Source organism: Pan troglodytes, chromosome 6, assembly GCF_028858775.2.
Source record: "Pan troglodytes isolate AG18354 chromosome 6, NHGRI_mPanTro3-v2.0_pri, whole genome shotgun sequence".
In the NCBI taxonomy this organism is placed as follows: Eukaryota; Metazoa; Chordata; class Mammalia; order Primates; family Hominidae; genus Pan; species Pan troglodytes.
The window spans coordinates 53,323,148-53,341,955 of NC_072404.2; the positions used below are offsets into that span (position 1 = coordinate 53,323,148).

The following is an 18,808-nucleotide window of genomic DNA, read 5'->3' on the forward strand; positions in this document are numbered from 1 at the left end:
TTCTAACAAATGTGCTGTTCTGGTGCGGCGATGCTGACGGCAGGAGAGTGTGTGTCTCTGTGCGTGAATATGCATGCGTGTGTACATGTAAGCACGTGTGTGTGAGCCCTCGGTTCTTTCCCCTCAATTTTGCGGCAAATCTGAAACTGCTCTAAAAATAACATCTTCTAATTTTAAAAACCATTTTAAAAGCTGTCAAACATTAAAACACACACACACACACGCACACACGCACACACACACACTTGGCAAACATAGGTGGAGACCTGCAATCATCTGGCAGAATCAGACTCTCATTTCGTCCTGTGGGGCTGCAGACAGAAGCTCCCTGTGGACAGCATGCTGCATCTGGGTCCAGCTCTGTGCACGGCCGAGAGCTACACTCAGGAAATGTCTGCTGAGCTGGCTGGCTTAAAAATTAACTGCCTCCGCCCTTAGAGCAAGAAGTGGGGAGGGAGGAGTAGGGATGCCCGTATAAACATTTACTGAGACGGCAGAGAGAGGCAGAGCCCGTGCTGGCCGCGTGAGCTGGGGCAGGACCATCACAGGCTTTAGCAAGAGGTGCAACTGCTCGGTCCCAGCCCTGTCACCTGTAAGAGGGAGCAGAACAAGCCTCCTCAGAGAGAAGTGTGACGAGTAAATGACAGAGCATATCTAAAGCACTCGGCAGGGTCCTGCAGATCCCTCAACAGCGCTGACTGAGTGGCATTCCTTCTGCACAGGCTGGACATGGAGAGATGTATCTCATGACATCCCTAAAAATCCTATGCTCAAATGAAGAAGCTGAGTTCAGAAGGAGTAACCATCTTCCTGAAGCTATTGTAAAGGGTACAAATAGGGGCAGGAAAGAGATGAACTCACAAACAACAAAAGAGCTTTTACACGCAGGGCCAGGGATTTTCCTTTTGGTTATGAAAAACGTATTGGTCCTGGCTGGGCTCAATGGCTCACACTAGAATCCCAGCACTCTGGGAGGCCAAGGTGGGTGGATCACTTGAGGTTAGGAGTTTGAGACCAGCCTGGCCAATATGGTGAAACCCCGTCTCTACTAAAAATAAAAATAAAAATAAAATAGCCAGGCGTGTTGGCACATGCCTATAACCCCAGCTACTTGGGAGGCTGAGGCAGAAGAATCCCTTGAACCCAAGAGGTGGACGTTGCTGTGAAAGATTGCACCACTGCATTCCAGCCCGGGTGACGGAGGGAAGAAAGACAGACAGAAAGAGAGAAAGAGAGAAAGGGAGAAAGGGAGAAAGGGAGAAGAGGAGAAAGGGAGGAAGAGAGGAAGGGAGGAAGGAAAGAAAGGGAGGAAGAGAGGAAGGAAGGAAGGAAGGAAGCAAGGAAGGAAGGGAGGGAGGGAGGGAGGGAGGGAGGGAGAAAGGAAGAGAGAAAGAAAGACAGAATTTATTAGGCCTTGTTACTAGCAAATTCAGATCATTCGTTCCTAGTGAAGACCATATGAAGAAAGGCCACTACTTACACCTTTTGGGGAGGTCAAAGCTGACACCCCAACCTTAAAAGCTGTGGCAATGAGCTTCACCAGATTCCATCCTCCACCAACAGCCCAGGGAGCACCAATCCTGCTGAAGGTGGGGACAAGAGTCTGCAGCCTCCGTGGCCGTGTGCTGGCAGGAAAGACAGGCCCCTGCCCTGAGCAGAGCGGAGCTGGCTGGTGGGATGCTGGAGAGTGGAGGCTCTGGGGCCCTAGACAGGGTAAGGTCTGGACATGGAAGATGAGACAGGCTCAGAGAATGCAGTAACCGAGAGCTCAGGGTCAGCAAAGCAGCAGCTCCCACAGCCTCCCTCCTTGTGCACGGGTGAGAAGGTCCAAAACAGAAACGCACAGCTGCGACAGCCGAGGCCCCTGCAGGGTTGCAAAGAGCTATGGGAATTGGGGAGAGATACTGCCCCTGCTCACTGTCTCGTGGGAGGACTGGGAGTCTCGGACAAGATGCCACGGATGTATGAGCAGAGCCTTCACGGGGAAGAAGAGGCCTGAGCCATGCGGAAGTCAGAGAATTCTCAGGCATCATTTCATGAAAGAGAAATAGAGATGCAGCCCAAGAGGAGTGAGCCCCAAGCCAAGCGGGAGAGACGCTCAACTCGTGTTTTAGAGAAGTTGGCCCTGGAGCTGGAGTTCACAAGAGGCATAGTAGGTTCTGTAGGCATACGAGCAAGGTGGGCTAAAGTCACCCACACAAACGTCAGCTCCATTTCTGATACATGAAGATGGCAAAGCACCAAAAAGAACACATGGAACAGCAAAAATCAGAGCTTTGAAATGCAACGCCCATGAATTCTGGGCCCAGAAGCTAGGTGACAATAGGTAAGTTGTTTCACCTCCCTGGGGTCTCGAGGTTTTTCATCAGACAATGGGGAGAGGGGGCTGGACAGGTCAATCCCTGGGACCCAGCAGGCCCGTATCCCACTGCACGGCAGCTGCGGCTCTTAGCATGCAGAGAAAAGGAGTGATCTGAAGATGAAAGTTAACTGCCAGACAGAAGTTAATGGTTGAAACTTATCAGTTAGGCCACTGAGTGTCTGTTGACGCCCAGGATGAATGTCTAGGGACAGTTTCTGAAGAAGCCATAAACTCTAGGTCCCGTGTTTTCCATGGCAGAGGACCAAGTCTTTGCCCTGGGCCTGTCTGGTGGAAGTGAAAAAGCTCCTGCATCAGCCGCAGCCAGGACATGGGGATCCCTGATGGGAGAGCCCAGCAAAGGCCCCCAGGGCAGCAGGTGATGAGGGCAGCAGGGGGTTCCACTGACTTCCCCAGGACCTCCTGTAGTCTCAGCTTAAAAAGAGCAGCAAGCCTATCACAAAGTTCTCTCTCCCTCAAGCAGCCAGCTGGAGAGCGGGGAAAGGCTCCTGGCTTGGCAAGTGCCCAGACGTAGCACCGGGACAGTGGAAGAAGGTGCTGAGGCCACCTGCAGGAGCCAAGAGGCTGGACAGAGCCTGGGACCTCTCTCCTCTTGCTGCATTCTCTTCTACAGACTCAGCAAGGAGGCAACACCAGCACTCCTGTATTTTATATCCAAGAAGGGTGCAAACCGAGGCACGTGCAGAGAGAGAAACAGCAAGCTGGACCTTCGCAGCCAGGCTGCAAAGGCTGAGGATGAGCCAGGGGGTCTGAGAGCATTGGAGCCCAGGTGGTAGGAGGTTCTGTGTTTTTCCTGGATTAAAGGGGGAGCTGCGCATCAGGACCCTGTGCAGGGCATCTCCCCAACATTACTCCTGCGCATGTTCCCCTCACTAACTCCTGCATATGGTCCCTACGTGGGGTCTTAAGTTTACAAAAAAATTATCTGCAGGTCCATTTCACCTCTGATGATTCAAGATGATACTCAATACCCTACACAAAGTGCAACTCTAAGGAGCAAATGTGTCTGCAAGTGGGCAGAAGCGGAAGAGGCATCTCACCATGATGCCAGGCTGCAGGTTTCAAGGATAGGATTCCCATGCCTCCATCTGCTTGCCTAAGCTCCACAGAACCTCCCCTTCATTTCCTTCAGGGGGGCACCACCTGCCACCCTTTCCTCCCCCTTCTCCCCTCCCCAACATCTGCTTTCCTACAACTGCTTCATTTCTCCTACTTCTTTTTTCACTCTTGCCGGTAAGTCAAGTGACAGCCAGGAAAAAAGCAAGTCATGATGCCCACACAGCTCATGTGGCTCACATGAATAAGCACTGCATTCCAGGAAGCAAAATAGTTGAAATCCCAAACTTTCAAGTGATTGTACATACATTATGTGACTTCCCTGAAACTTAAGTAAGTATTAACATAACCAACAGCTAAGAGAAAGTTATTTTTCTGTTTATTACAGAAACCTATTATTCACTTTTTTTATGCAGGAAGAAAGTGAGGCTCAGGGCCTATCTAAGTCCATGTGGGCTGCTATAACAAAATATTGGGAGGCTTATAAACAACAGAAATATACTTCCCAAGGTTCTAGGGTTAGGAAGTACAAGATCAAGGCACCAGCAGATTCAGTGTCTGGTGTGGGCCCTTTTCAGGGTTCATAGAGGGTGCCTTCTTGCCATGTATGCACATGGCAGAAGAGGTAAGGGATCTCTCTGGGGTCCCTTTTATAAAGGCACTAATCCCATTCATAGACACTCCACCCTCACGACCTAATCATCTCCCCAAAGGCCTCCATTTCCAGCTACCATCACCTTGGGGGTCAGGTTTCAACACAGGAATCTGGGGGAGACACAAACATCAAGACCATAGCAAGGGGGACTAGAAAGGCTTCAGGAAACAAAAAGCCCCACTGGGATCCAAGTCCAGGTCTCTGCCTCCATCCACCCACTGAGCTGCATGGCCTGGCCTGAGAGGACATACTGTCCAATGGCTCAAGAAGAGAGTGACAGCAGTCTTTTGGGGCTTCTCAAAATGTCCCAACAATGGCTCTGCCTCCCTGCCTGAGCCCCCAGCTGCTGTCTCGGTCCCCATTTCTGCAGGATGGTTTCTCCACATTGTCAGTGCCACAGAAGGGGCTCTGAGGGCCTGGATGGGAGGAGCCTGTGACAATGTCACTGACAGCAGCAGATCAACAGCACCACCACACACCAGCCACATGCTCCAGGGCATGTGTGGAGCCTGTAGACACAGGCGCAAGTGCTCCCATACAGAGGGGAACACCATCGAGGGGGTTTAACACAGCACACGCTACCACCCAGTCTTGGGTCTGATGCCAGACCAAAGCCTATGAGCTGAACCAAGGCTTCATACTTGCCTGAGCAATCTGAGTGCAGCGTCTAAGGAGCCCACTGGGCGATATATCTAAACACAGTAATGAAGGACTCAAAAGCCGAGTGCAATAATGTGGGAGAAGCCACAGCCATATTCAGTTCCTGGAAGACCGAGCGGCTCCCTTAGCCGCATACCCTGCAGGAGCAGCTGGGGAGTTATGGCCCTCATATCCCCAACAACGACGGCATTATATTTTTGGAATGAGAAGGTGCTTTGTTATTGCCAGGGGCTTTCTCCCCTGCAGTTCAAAGCTGTATTATAAAAAAAAATGAACACGGATATATTTCCCCGCACTGTGATCTGATAGGAATAAGAGCTTATCCATCCCTCAGCAAACTGCCAATTGCTGCCGCTAGAAATCCCATATTCAGTGATAGTTAAGGATTTTGGAATACACTTTGAACCAAAGAATTCAATCCCTTAAGCAGCCGGCGACAGGCTTCATTTAAGAAATGGAAGGAACAACAGCAGGCTCATCTCTGCGGCTGTGGCTCAGAGGTGGCTGGGCCCACAACAGAGTCAGGACAAGCAGCCCACCCCCTCCTCCTACTCCGCAGCCAACCCAAGGTGCAAGCAATGCGGACAAAGGCACCACACAACAGGGGTAAGGGACAACACATCCCAGTCTTCCTAGGGGAGGGGGAAGCTCTCCAAGTCTGAAATGCTCCCCCAAAGGTACAATCTTCCCACTCACCACTGCATTCAGAAGCACTGCTCCCACACCACTGAAGGTGCACAGCACCCCAGGAAAGGAGCCTATCTGTGGACAAAAAACCTCAAATAAACCACGGTCAGAAATCAGCTACGCCTAGGAGTGTGTGAACAAGAAACGCCCACTCCTCTGGAAAAGGGGAAGCCCTCTCCAGAGCAGAGTGGAAAGCAAGAGAAGCGCTCCACACAGCCCCCAGGAGGCCCGAGAAGTGCACCCCACGTGACATCTGGAGGAGGCAGCCAGCAAGGAGGTGTGGCCAGGTCACAGGGGCTGCTGGTCTGGGGTTCAGGAAGGGGGCAGCAAGGCCCTGTGCCATCCTCTCTGCTCCTGGCACGTGCTCAGCATTCTCCATAATGAAGACTTTAAAAAGTCTCTTGGGAGAAAAGAAATAGAGCTATACTAGTCTAGTTCTTCCAACTTTGTGTGTGTGTGTGTGTGTGTGTGTATTTGTGTGCACACATATGCATGTATGCGTGTGAGCACAAATGTGTTTGTGTGCATGTGTATTTATGTGCATGCACATGTGCATATTTATGCATGTGTGTGTTTGTGTATGCCTGAGATCGGGAGGGTCAGGGAAACCAGCCCCCCTAGTCCTCACATGGAAAACAGACCCACATGCAGTGAGTTCATGGTAACATGAAGTCAGCTTCCAGCATAGCCTTCCACTCGGAGCCGAAGGCAGGGCTGGAAATGATCAAAACAGCTGACCCATGAGGTCTGTAACAGTAGCAAAATCCCAAGACTCTAAAACTCCTCTTCCCTGGACCTACAGCCATGGGGACGACCTGTCAGGACACCTACAGAGCCCCCATAGGCAGGGCCAAACAGTAGATGGGGCAAAACACTGCTGACACCCCGACTGCAGACCCAAATCATACCTGGGAATCCCGTAAGTACAGCCACCATCCCCAGGAGATCTGAAGGTGCGAGCACCAAGACAACGTAGAAAACCATGTGCTTCTTCCTTGGGGTGTCTGTCACTTCCCACACGGCACTTCCAGGCCACCTCACTTCCCCACTCACCAAAACCCTAAGCCCAACAGGACATAGCCAGGCCTCCTTTGGTCATAGAGGCCATCGGGCAATTTAACCTCTCTAGAGACTCACAAACCTCAGTGAACATCACTAAACCTTACTCCAGGGTTCCCAGGTTTCCGTGGCAGCTGAAAACCCCAATCCGTCTATGCACAACTATCTCCAAAATGAGGCAGAAAAGTCCCCAGGCCAGGGGAATGCCCTGGACCTCCCTGCTCCTGCCCTCTCTCCGCCGAGAGGCAGTATAACAAGGCAGTGAGAAACCAGGGACCGTGTGCCACTGAGAAGGAGCTGTTGATGTGGCCAGGGGACAACTATTGAATTCTTATCTGAAATCAAATTCTTAAGAATTATTTTCCATAATCAAAACCGTGGATTTCAAAGCTCTTTGGTTTATCCTTGAGATGAAAAGTATACACCGTATCCCAGCCCTGGCTTTCCTAAAGAGTTTTCTTTCCGTGGCTGCAGTCCAAAGAGGCCCCCCAACACATATCATTCAATGAAGGCCAAGTCAGCTATAAAAAGTCCCATGGGAAAGCAACGGAATGCTTACCTTGGCTTCACATTTCTTGTGGCAGGAATACTTGCAGGCTGGGAAAAAAAAAAAGAGAAAGAATGTGTGTCAAGCAGTCTCTCTAGCAAGAATTCTTACATCTTCGAACCCTCTCAATCCTTCAGAGTCTCTGGCTTGAAGATCCCATAGGTGGCCTCTCTCTGGCACGAGGGAGATTTTTACATATGACACACGGCAGTGTGGACAGAAGGCAGTGAGGACGTGGTGTGCAAGAGCAGAGTTACAACTGTTGTCTGTTAGCAACAGCTCAGGTGGCTCAGGTAGGAATGTCTTGGGAGCACGGTCATGAGCAGATTGGTTTTTCAAGGGGTATGTACGTCCAGCCAAACTGGATCCCTAAAGAAGAACAGTGAATTTCAGCAGCAGAAAGCATTCGTGTGTGCCCAGAAATTATAGCTGATCCCTGAAAAAAGAAGAGAAACTGGAAAATGCCCCTTAAGAATCAGAATTTAAAGTGTCCATGAAAGACCGGATGGGAGCCTTTAAATTTGTGAGAAAGTCGTGCATCTGGATTTCGGAAGTGTTTCCACTTCCGGCCAACCTGAGAACTGACTGTCAGAATAAATTCATGTCTAAATTCCTATAGGAGAATCCTTCCAGAGGGGCCATTGTGTGAACGGAGCGAGTCCTGTGTCCCTTCGGAGGCCCTAACAATGCAATGCGGAGCTGGAACCAATGCGGATTTCACAGGCCCTTCTGCCCAGAGGCTGCAGCTGTGATCATGAGGCATAAACCTCCCCACGAGCACCACGGGCATGCTGCAGGCAGGCCTTGCAGGACAGGGAGAGAGAAATGAAGCAACAACACCTAATAATCCCAACACAGCCTCCTGTGCCAGCTCCAAGGGAGCGTCGGGTACATGCCCTCCCTTCCCCCACGTTTGCCAGCCCACAGGGACAGCTGTGGGAGGAGGGAAAGAGACCTGGGTTGGGGAACAGTGACCAAAGCCTCCTATCCAGGCTCTGCCCCTCAAGCTGGGTCTCTGTTTCCTCCCACGGAGCTATCATGGGTCAAATGGAATCCTTCAAGGGACCCTGCTTTGATACTAGAAAGCAATGTCCACATGCAGAAGTGTGTGGGACCTGAAGACCAAGGCCTCAGAAGTCAGGGAGAGGGGCCCCACATCCCAGCTCTGCGTGTCGACACCCCGTGAATTTAATCAATGTCTCACTCCCCCTCCTGCACTCTGTTTTCTATGATGTGTCAAAGTCAAAAAGGTTTGTGTAGGGTTGAATGAGGATGAAACAGATAAGGTCACTTGCCCACTGCCTGGCAATTATTAGAACTCCAGTAGTTACAGCTAGGTTGTTATTTTTGTATGATCTATATTTTTGAATTGCTGAATTGTCGTTCTATACCTTGAGGTTTGTAAGATTATTCACAAAGACATGTATTTATCCTACACCTTCTGATGGGCAAAACACACAAAGGTGATCAGTGATTTTCAAATCAAGAGAGACTTGCCATTGGGAAACAAGGGGCTTCCACACAAGATTAAAAGTCCAGACAGAAACCATCCCCAGCAGAGGCCAGCACAAAGGACTGAGATAAGGAGAAGGGCAGTGGGCAGGCCTCTGGCCTCTGGCTGAGTGAGAGTCAGGCAAAGAATTCTGCCTACACACGTCTAGCAGCATGTCACAGGACCACGACATCATGCAGCGGTTAGCCTTCCAGATGGCCTGGGTGACCTCGTCTCTTGGCCCCCATGCCGGTGTATAGCCCCCTCCCACAGTGAATCAGCTGGGCTGTGTGACAGTGCAACCTGGCAGAGGAGACGGTGTGTGACTTTTGTGGCTAAAAGACATCGTGACTTCTGTCCTGGTCTCCAGGATCACTCATTCTGAGGACAGCCAGATGCCATGTTGTGAGGACACTCAAGCAGCTCTGTGGAGAGGCCCCCATGGAGAGGAACTGAGGCTTCCCACAAATAGCTGGCCCCAGCTTCCCAGCCACAGAAGTGCGCCACCTCAGAAGCTGGTCTCCAACCCCAACCAAGCCTTCAGATGGTGCAGCCTCTCCAGAGACCCTGAGCCAGAACTGCCCAGTCACCTGTGTCCCAAATTCCTGATCACTGACACAGTGGGAGATAACAGATGCTTACTGCTATGTTAAGGTACTAACTTTGGGGATCATTTGTCACGCTACACGCCAACTCAACACAAAAAAATGGCCCTGGTCAGTGCAAGGGTGGCAGTGGTATGATACATCCATGGTGGGTGGCCTACTCGGCCACCAGACAGCCATCAGCACTGTAGGGCAAAATCATTAAATTCAATTATCATAGTGAAATCACATAAACTACCCATGAGCCAAGACTACAATCCTGAGAGGCAGGGCCATTGTTTCTGGTATGTAGACAAGTGACCCTCAAAGTTTTACAAATGTTTGGACTAGGACTTCACACTCGATTGTCAGCAGCATGGGTAATCCTCAGAGTAGCAAGTCCACCGTCAATCTATCCATGGCCCAGCTCTGGTCAGCACCGCACCAGGCAGTATACAAGATACTTTCCCGTATGTTACTGCACTTGCTCCTCGTAAGCACCTCTCGGGGAGAAACTGTAAGGGTGACTCAGCCAAGGGGGCAGCCATGGTCCATGAAGGTGGGACTCCAGCCCGTCTGTGCATCAAATTCAGTGTTTGCATCCAGCCATACTCTCCCTGCCTTTCTGACATATTACAAAATATGAATCAAACAGTGCCCAGGCCCAGCTTCCTATCCTGCCGCCCACAGGAGACAGCCCCCTGCCTGCCCTACCCCTGCCTGCCCTAACCCTGCCCATACCAACCTCACCTCCTCATTCACGCCATCCTGCACCCACCTCCTGGGCCCGGCTCAGCTGCCTCCGTTCCTGAATTGACACCCTTCTGTGCCACTGACCCATCATGGCAGGTCATCATGGCTTGTCATATCATGATGATCTCCCTGTGTCCATCTCTCCCGAAGGGCTGCAAAGCTCCTCAAGGGACAGCGTCTCTGTTGTGCATGACCAGGGTCTCACAATAGCAGCACTAACAGGAGTAACAGGCAGCTGATACACTCAGCACCTAAAAGTTTGAACTGCATGGGTATTACCAAATTTCCACCACACCCTGGAAAGAAGCTACCTATCTTCGCCTGTTTTACTAATGGGAGACTGGGGTTTATGGATGAGACTGAGGATTCATGTGCTGGACAACTGCGTCCCAATCCTGACCTGTTCCAGGTCTGCTTTCAGAAGCCCATAGCCAGCAGGCCCACAAGCTATGGAGACCTCATTACCTAACCTCACTTAGGGATTCGGGGCTGTGAAGGTGCTGGCCAGAAGGGAGGCTCCAAAACAGCAGAAGAACTTCGCACCAAAATCCATCTCTGAAGCACACAGGCCCAGAAGACAAAACGTATGTGTTCACTTTGACCCTCAGCCAGGCAGACCTGCCTCCTTTTTGGAATAGCAGTTGTGTGAGCTGGCAGCTAAACTAGCCACCTTCTCAGGGGATGTCATTTTTATTTGAAAGAACTCCTAGCAGACAAAATGCAGTTATTCAGACTCGAGTGCTTGTCATTTTCTCAAAAATGAAGTGAGTCTGTCATCATAAACCAATGTCAAAATTTGAGATTTCAAGTGAAAATTAGAATTTTAAAAGACTAGTACCCAGGCCAGGTGCAGTGGCTCACGCCTGTAATCTCAACACTTTGGGAGGCTGAGGCAGGCAGATCACTTGAGGTCAGGAGTTTGAGACTAGCCCGGCCAACATAGTGAATCCCTATCTCTACTAAAAATACAAAAAAGTAGCTGGGTATGATGATGCATGTCTGTAATCCCAGCTACTTGGGAGGCTGAGGCACAAGAATCTCCTGAACCCAGGAGGCAGAGGTTGCAGTGAGCCGAGATCGTGCCCTGGGTGACAGAGTAAGACTGTCTTAAAAAAAAAAAAAAAAAAAAGACTTGTACCCATCACCAGGGCCTAACAACTCCTAGGACATTTCTGTTAAAATCAACAATATTATTAACAAATGTGGGGATTTTCCTGAGATTGTATAACAAATATGTCAACATTTAGAAGTTCTGCGGAATTGTCAGTGGACCAATAATTTCCAAATGTCCAGTGTGTGGTGTTCCACACCGGGTAAAAGATGCACTTGGTGTGCAAGACAGGCCAGTGGATTTTAATAAAACAGAGTAGGAAAAACTCTACTGACACAATTTCAGATTCCACAGTGAAACTGAACTTTAAGCAACTGTCACTTGAGTTTTGGTGTAGAATCAAAATGAAATATCTACAATGGCCGGAAAAGCCTATTGAAATGCCTCCTTTTCCAAGTAGATATGTTTATGGGGCTAGATTGTCTTCAACGCTTCAAACCAAACATTGCAGAAGACTGCATGCAAGGGTAACTAGCCTCTTGATTAAGGCTGCATGACAGAATCACAAAAAAAATGCCCCTCCTCTCATTTTGTTGTTTTGAAACATAGTTATTTTTTATTAAGCTTATGTTCATTTTAACATATAATTGGTTCATTACCATTGCTTTTAACTGACTTAAATATTTTAAATACTCATCAGTTTCCCATTTCTAATAGGGTAAATCGTGATGAATACAAAGCACACTGACAGGAGCCCTTTAGGGTCTTCTAGGACCCTAGCAGTGGGTGCCCGAGACCCGCAGCGCGAGGGCAACCCCGTTCATTCTCCTTGCCTGAGGCTCTCAGAATGGGGTAAGGACCCAATTTTGACCAACAGAAAGGTAAGTGAATTCTCCCAGGGGCTTCTGGCGAAGGCCTTCCCACTCCTGTAAATGAAGCAAGAGAAGGAAAATGCCTCAGCTTCTGGAACCTCCCCCTCTGAGCACGGAGCTGGACCCACAAGAAGAACCTGGAGAACTTGGGCTGCAGAACCGGGGCCCAGGCACACTGCCCGGAGCCTGCCGGCCGCTGCACCTCCCCCTGCAGAAGACACATGCCGTGCTGGCTGGGAGAGGCTCCTTCCATGCAGCCCCGTTATTGGCTGCCACAGTGCCTTCCACGAAGCTCAATGTACTTTAGACGCCTTGTTCCACCTGTTCCCATGGGGACCAGGGAGATAGTCACATTCTCACTCCGTTGCACGAACAGCAAACTGCAGCACAGAGCGGAAGCTGCCTGCCCTGGGCGACAGAGCAGGTTAAGCAGTGACACCAGCTGCCAGCCCAGCTCTAGATGGGCAGAGCCCACCTCCCAGAGCTGCACTGGAACACCCAGTGAGCTGGTGTGCAAAGGCTCTTCTGTGCCTGGTGCAAGAACTGGGCCTCCACATGCGTGAGCCCACTAAAGCAAACATCTACCATGAGCTACACACCAGGACCAGGAGCAGGTGTCCAGGGACCTCAGGAGTCTGAACTCACATGCTCACTCCAGCCCCTCTCCAAGGATCCATGCCAGTCATGTCCCCTCTGGCACACATTTCCCCTTCTGTAATTAGGAGTAGAACAGGGTGATAGCCAAGATTCCTCTCTGCCATGAAAAGAAAAGTTTACCTAAGCAATAAAAAGATAAAATTACATATATATACAAACAAAATATTAGGTAGCTATTGAAAAATTATGATCTCAAACTATTTCACATGTGAGAGTTCTTACAAAAGGCAAGGCTAACAGATATACAGCACTGTGTTGTATGAAATAAACTTTGTGACAGACAGACATACGCGGTGGCCTCATCTATAGGAGAGAAAATGACACTGGAGAGAGACATCACAACTCAGACAGAAAGGAGGAGCCAGACAACAAAACTGGGAAAACTGGTTACTCCATGAAAAACATCATCATAATAATAACAGAAATACCATGAATTTCAGATGCATCAATCATAGAACTGATTCGGAATTGGAAAAGCTGAAATGAATATTAGAATAAAATATCAGAGAACATCTTTGTGACCTTGGAGAAGGGCAGGCATTCTAAAACAAGGAACAAGAGTATGAACTAAATGAAAAGATGAGTAGATCTGAACAAACCAAACATTACAACTTTTGCGTGACAAACAGGCCACAAATAAACTTAGACAAGCAACTGACTAGAATGTTTGCAATGTACAAAGTGGAAAGATAAGAAACTGACCTTTTCTGAGGACAAATGTCATTAAAAATTGGCAAAAGTTCTGCCTAATATCACAGATAAGATTTAGTATTCATAATATAGTGAAGTCTTAGAAATTTTAAAAAATGATTTTTAAATTTATTAATTTTCAAAATGTTATTTATTTATTTTTTTCTTTTTAGAGATGAGGTCTCACTGTCACCCAGGCTGGAGTGCAGTGGCATGATCATAGCTCACTGCAGCCTCAAATTTCCAGGCTGAAGCAATCCTCCTGCCTCAGCCTCTAGAGTAGCTGGGACCACTGGCGCGTGCCACTGTTCAGGCCAATTTTTAAATTTTTTGTAGAAATGGGGTCTTGTTTTGTTGCCCAGGCTGGTCTCGAACTCCCGGTTTCAATTGATTCTCCCGCCTCGGCGTCCCAAAATGCTGGGATTACAAGCATAAGCCACCTCACCACGCCCTAAAGTAATCTAATTTTTAAATAAGCAATGAACAAAGGATTTGAAAGGCTACTTTGCTAAGTAAACAGAAATGCTGCAGGCAGCTTTTCTGTATCTTTTTAGATGTTCAACCTCATGTAATCATCAGATGAATGAAAAACATAATAAAAAGGAGACATCACTTTTCATCCATCAACTTGCAAAACTGAAAAGCTGAAAAATCTCAAGTGAGAGAGTCAGTGACATTCCATGCAAGTAGGCTCCACCAAAAGCCTTTTCCTGTGAGGAGCCTGTCCCTTCTCCAGCCCAGCTTACCCTCCGGCGTCTGAGCTGGTGTGTGGCAGGCCCCTTCTCATGGCTTTGCCTGAACACTCGGCTCCAAAACTGACAGTCTGCAAACCACACATCAGTTCCCTTGTCAGATGAGGTTTCCAGACTCATGTTTAAGAATCCTGGCTCCTGCTGCAGCAGTTACAGCCCAGAGCTGTCTGGCTTGCAAACGCCCAACATTTTTACATGTTGTCTTGGAACTGCTATTCTTCACAACGTCTCCACGAGCCTTGGGAATCCAGGCCACTGTCTTACAGGGTTGTCAGAATCTTTTATACAACACTCGACACATATTGACCAAGTTATAAACAAGCCTGTGAGTCACCCTCTGCTTCTCCTAGCATCAACTGTCAAGTTTGCCAGCCTCTCTGTGTCCCAGTAACAGGCTCCACAAGGCAGGAGGGGACTGACTGACCCACAGCGGGGCACCGCCGACAAGGCCTGCCCAATGCCCACATTCACTGCTCAACCCCATGACCCCATTGTTGCCTTGTTAGTTTTAAATAACTACCATGTTCTCCTGGAGTCCTAATACTGCACCTGGCCCAAAGCAAAAAACACACACCTACCGACCTGCCCGTCTATCTCCAAACCTTTATCTGTAATCACTTAGTGTATTGCTGACTCCGACGGACTCCAAGACAGGACACAAAACTCTCATCTTTCTCTCCTAGCAGGTGCTTAATAATGTTGGGTTAACCGCGTGGAACAACCCATTACCAAATCTTTCTTACAAAACTCCCTTCATCCCATTTTCCCTCTGGTCTCCTTTCTCAGCTTTCTCCTTGCTTTTCTCCTTTCTCCTTGCTTCCTTTCTCAACTCTCATCTCCTTTAGGCCTTCCCTACAGCTGTCTCTCTTGTTGCAGCACTTCTTTATTCTGTGCCATCCTGTCTCATTCCATGATAGTCTCGCTGATTCCACTATTAGATCCCAGAAAACCATCTCTCAAATGGGGAGCATTTATGCGTGGTCTGACCCTGGATCCTCCCTGGATCTACCTTCTTCCAGGGACCAAGTCCCACAAAACTTGTAACTTTTGGGGCCGAATCTACTCAATTCCAGAATGCCGAGACTCACCCATAACAGCGCCTTCCTCTGTCCTCTGTGAAATACAACCAGTTTGGGATATCAGTGGCAACTGGACCATGTTAGGCCACCCAAGGGAACTCAGTGACATGTAGTGAGAACAGGTTCCCTCAGAGTCCTAACTGATGGTATGAGCACACCAGCAAGGTTTTGAGGAGTGTAAGAAAAACCACAACTGGACACTTAACCCCATTGCTCAATGTCATTTCTATCTTTTCTTTCCCTTACTTAAAGTTCCAAGAGTAGAGATAACAGGGCCCTTACATGTTAACATAACAGTTTTTAAAACATGAAATGTTTTCTTTCAACTTAACCACATATGAAATTTGCATTTAACTAGGAGGTTAAAATGTGAAAGTCAGGGACCTGAAAGTCCAAGAATGAGCCAGAAAAGGAATGGTAGAAATACTGGCCTGCATCACAGAATATGCCCCTAACCCTTCTCCATCTATCATCACCATCAGTATCATCACGATCAGCATCATCATCACAATCGTTACCATTGCCATTGTTACTATCACCATCAACTACACTATCACTATCACCATCACCAGTCACAGCACTATCATTACTGTCATCACCATCATCATCACCATCATTGTCACCATTCATCAACATCATCACCATCACCATCATCATGTCAACATAATCACCAGTGCCATGGTCACCATCAACCACACCATCACCATCATCATCTCCATCAATTTCACCATCACCATCATGATCATCTTGACCATCACCATCTTCACCAACATCATACCATCATCATCACCATCCCCATCAACACCATCATCACTAATATACCATCATCATCAATTACGCCACCACCCACCATCACCATCATCGTTACCATCATCACCATCAATTACAACATCATTATCGGCATACCATTGCCACCCTCATCACCATCACTAACAATATCATTATCACCATCATCATTACTGACACCATTGAACACTTTCTGGAGCTCCTCAGTGTTCTTTGTGTTTCATGTATATTTACCCTGCTATTCCTCACAATGACTCTAAGCAGAAAGAGGCAGAGCAGGAATGCTGGCAGGCTGTCTCCACCATCCACCTCACCTCCACCATGCTCTGCTGCTTCCCCAGAAATAAGCCAAAGAAAGAACACCTCTACCAAAACGTCACATCACTGTGATGCATGATTACTTACATAATCTATGTAAAGGGAATACCTTGTTGTCTCTAGGTAGCATGTACACAAAGGGATCAAAATGCAAATGTATATGACATATGTGAATTATTAGTAGAGAACACTATGAAATTGCCTATTTGGGGAGTGGTCTCTATATAGTCTATTGAGAAACAGAAAATCCTAGAGATTAACTACTCTAATGTGCAAATTGTAAAGATCACGGCACTGAGGAACAGAAATAGGGTACAACTGTCCAGGGCCACAGCTTCCTGTGGAGCAGCCCATCCCTGACTCTGCCAGGCTCTCATCTACACTTGCAGTGACTGCCAGGACCCCATCTCAACTCAGTGAGCAGAGTCCTCACATCCTGCCTCTGTCCCATCTAAACTTGCAGTGACTGCCAGGACCCCATCTCAACTCAGTGAGCAGCATCCTCCCATCCTGCCTCTGCCTTGTCTACACCTGCAGTGACTGTCAGGACCCCATCTCAACTCAATGAGCTGCAGCATCCCCACATCCTGCCTCTACCCCATCTACACCCACAGTGACTGTGCCCGGCTCCCAGCTCCAACTCAGTAAGCAGCATCCCCTACCCTGCTAATGCCCCATCTACACATGCGGCAGCACGTAAGGAGATGGGCCAGGTCCGTCCTCCTCCTACTACGCTGACAAGAGCAATGGCTAAAATGATTTCCTGTGAAGATACACAAACACACACAAATAAAAATCTAGCTCTTATGGGTCAGGCGCAGTGGCTCACGGCTATAATCCCAGCACTTTGGGAGGCCGAGGTGGGTGGATCATCTGAGGTCAGGAGTTGGAGACCAGCCTGGCCAATGTGGTGAAACCCCACCTCTACTAAAACTACAAAAATTAGCCAGGCGTGGTGGTGGGCGCCCATAATCCCAGCTACTCGGGAAGCTGAGGCAGGAGAATCACTTGAACCCGGGAGGCGGAGGTTGCAGTGAGCCGAGACCACAGCACTGCACTCCAGCCTGGGCAACAAGAGCAAAACTCCGTCTCAAAAACAAACAAACAAACAAACAAAAATCTAGCTCATGTGTTGTATCCCAATTCAGCCTGGTGTACTTACACAGGCTCTTTTTCCTTCACAGTGTCATGGGGTGTGCCAATTCTATGGTCCTACTGGAGCCTGGCCAATGTTGACTGAAGACAAGAACGCCCAACCTTGCAATAGAAACCCTGCTGTGCTGTTTTCCTGGATGGTCTCCACAAGCCCCGCTTCAAATCACACTCATCTTACCAGGGCTACCAGCCACAGCATCCTGCAGCCCCACGCTTGACAAAAGAAACCTAGAGGAAAGGTGTTATTACCAATCTTTACCCCCGAAAGCCACCCACAGGGCAAGCCTCAGATAAGTCTCGTCGGGAAAGGGAAGGGGAAGAGCTCACCCGCAGGGACCTTCACCACCTCCAACAAACCAGATGTTTGTAAAGATACAAAGCTAACCACAAGTTAATACTCACCAAACTAAATACTTCTACCTTTTATTCCCTCCTTAATTCCACCAGTATTCATTAATACCCACAGCTGAAACATTTTGTAAGCCTCTAAATATGTCCTGGACACCTACAACAGGGCAGAAACTGATCTGGACCTGGATACTATTGGGAACACAAAAAACATTCATGGATATACACTGCAGTGCAAGAGGAAAGGAAAATCAACAGGAACCGTGGATTCAATCAGGATGACCTGAGGTACAGGAAAGTAACTCCAGGAAGGGGCAGCGGGAGCCTAAAGGCGGAGGGAGGGTTCCAAAGTCATTTCTGTATCAGGGGTCAAGAATAGTCTGAAGAGACAAGAAGAAAAATAGCAGCAAATGGGTGAGAAGGTGCCAGGGAGCTGGGTCACACAGCCTCAGGGAGGCCAGCACCCAAAAGGCACTATAAAATTAATTGTTGAGGGCATCAACCAATCAATAATCAATCAATCAAGAATCAGTCAACAATAATCAATCAATCAAGAATCAGTCAACCAAGATAGTCACTCTCACAAACTCCAGTATTTGCACAAGCCTTTGTGGCAGGTCGACTGGGGTTGCGGAGAGCCCAAGGCTCTTGGCTGCACCCAGCCTGCCTCCCACAGCACCATTTCCTCAGCCAGGTGCCTCCCAAAAGGGAAGTTAAACCCTCCAGACCACCCTCTGTTGAACACGAACTCAGGAATGGGGATAAGGCTCAAGATGCTCCCATTCGAGACAGAGCAGCCCTCTCTGTGCGCCCGTGTGGCACAGGTAGGATTCGATGTCGCCGCAAGGTCCCTCCGCCGATGTCACAGGGCGGCCATCTCCACGCTCTTATCTATTTGCTGTTCTCACTCTCTTCACAGATCCTCACCTCCCCACGCCAGATCTGCCCAAGAACACTGCACCACACTTCAAGACAACAGCCCCTAAAACTCTTGAAGTTTTCATCCCCAGATATTCAGTTTTACTCTTTCTCTCTCATTCTTTCCACGTAATGATTTTCTTTTCTCGAAAAATAATCGCTGGGGCCAGGCACAGCGGCCAACGCCTGAATTCCCAGCACTTTGGGAGGCAAAGTTGGCAGGCTTATTTGAGGTTATGAGTTGGAAAACAGCCTGGGCAACAGTAAGACCCCCATCTCTACAAGAAAGAATATAAATAAGTAAGTAAG

General features: G+C 48.6%; 1 protein-coding gene across 5 annotated transcripts in view; it reads right to left on the reverse strand.

The window, feature by feature from the left end:
• Positions 1-18,808, reverse strand: part of TNS3 (tensin 3) — a 308,216-nt gene that overhangs the window by 225,371 nt on the left and 64,037 nt on the right. For all 5 annotated transcript variants that reach the window (XM_016957426.3, XM_519088.9, XM_016957425.4 and 2 more), the window contains one exon: positions 7,057-7,094. In XM_016957426.3, the coding sequence (XP_016812915.1) occupies positions 7,057-7,094 (38 nt within the window). The remainder of the gene's footprint in view (positions 1-7,056; positions 7,095-18,808) is intronic.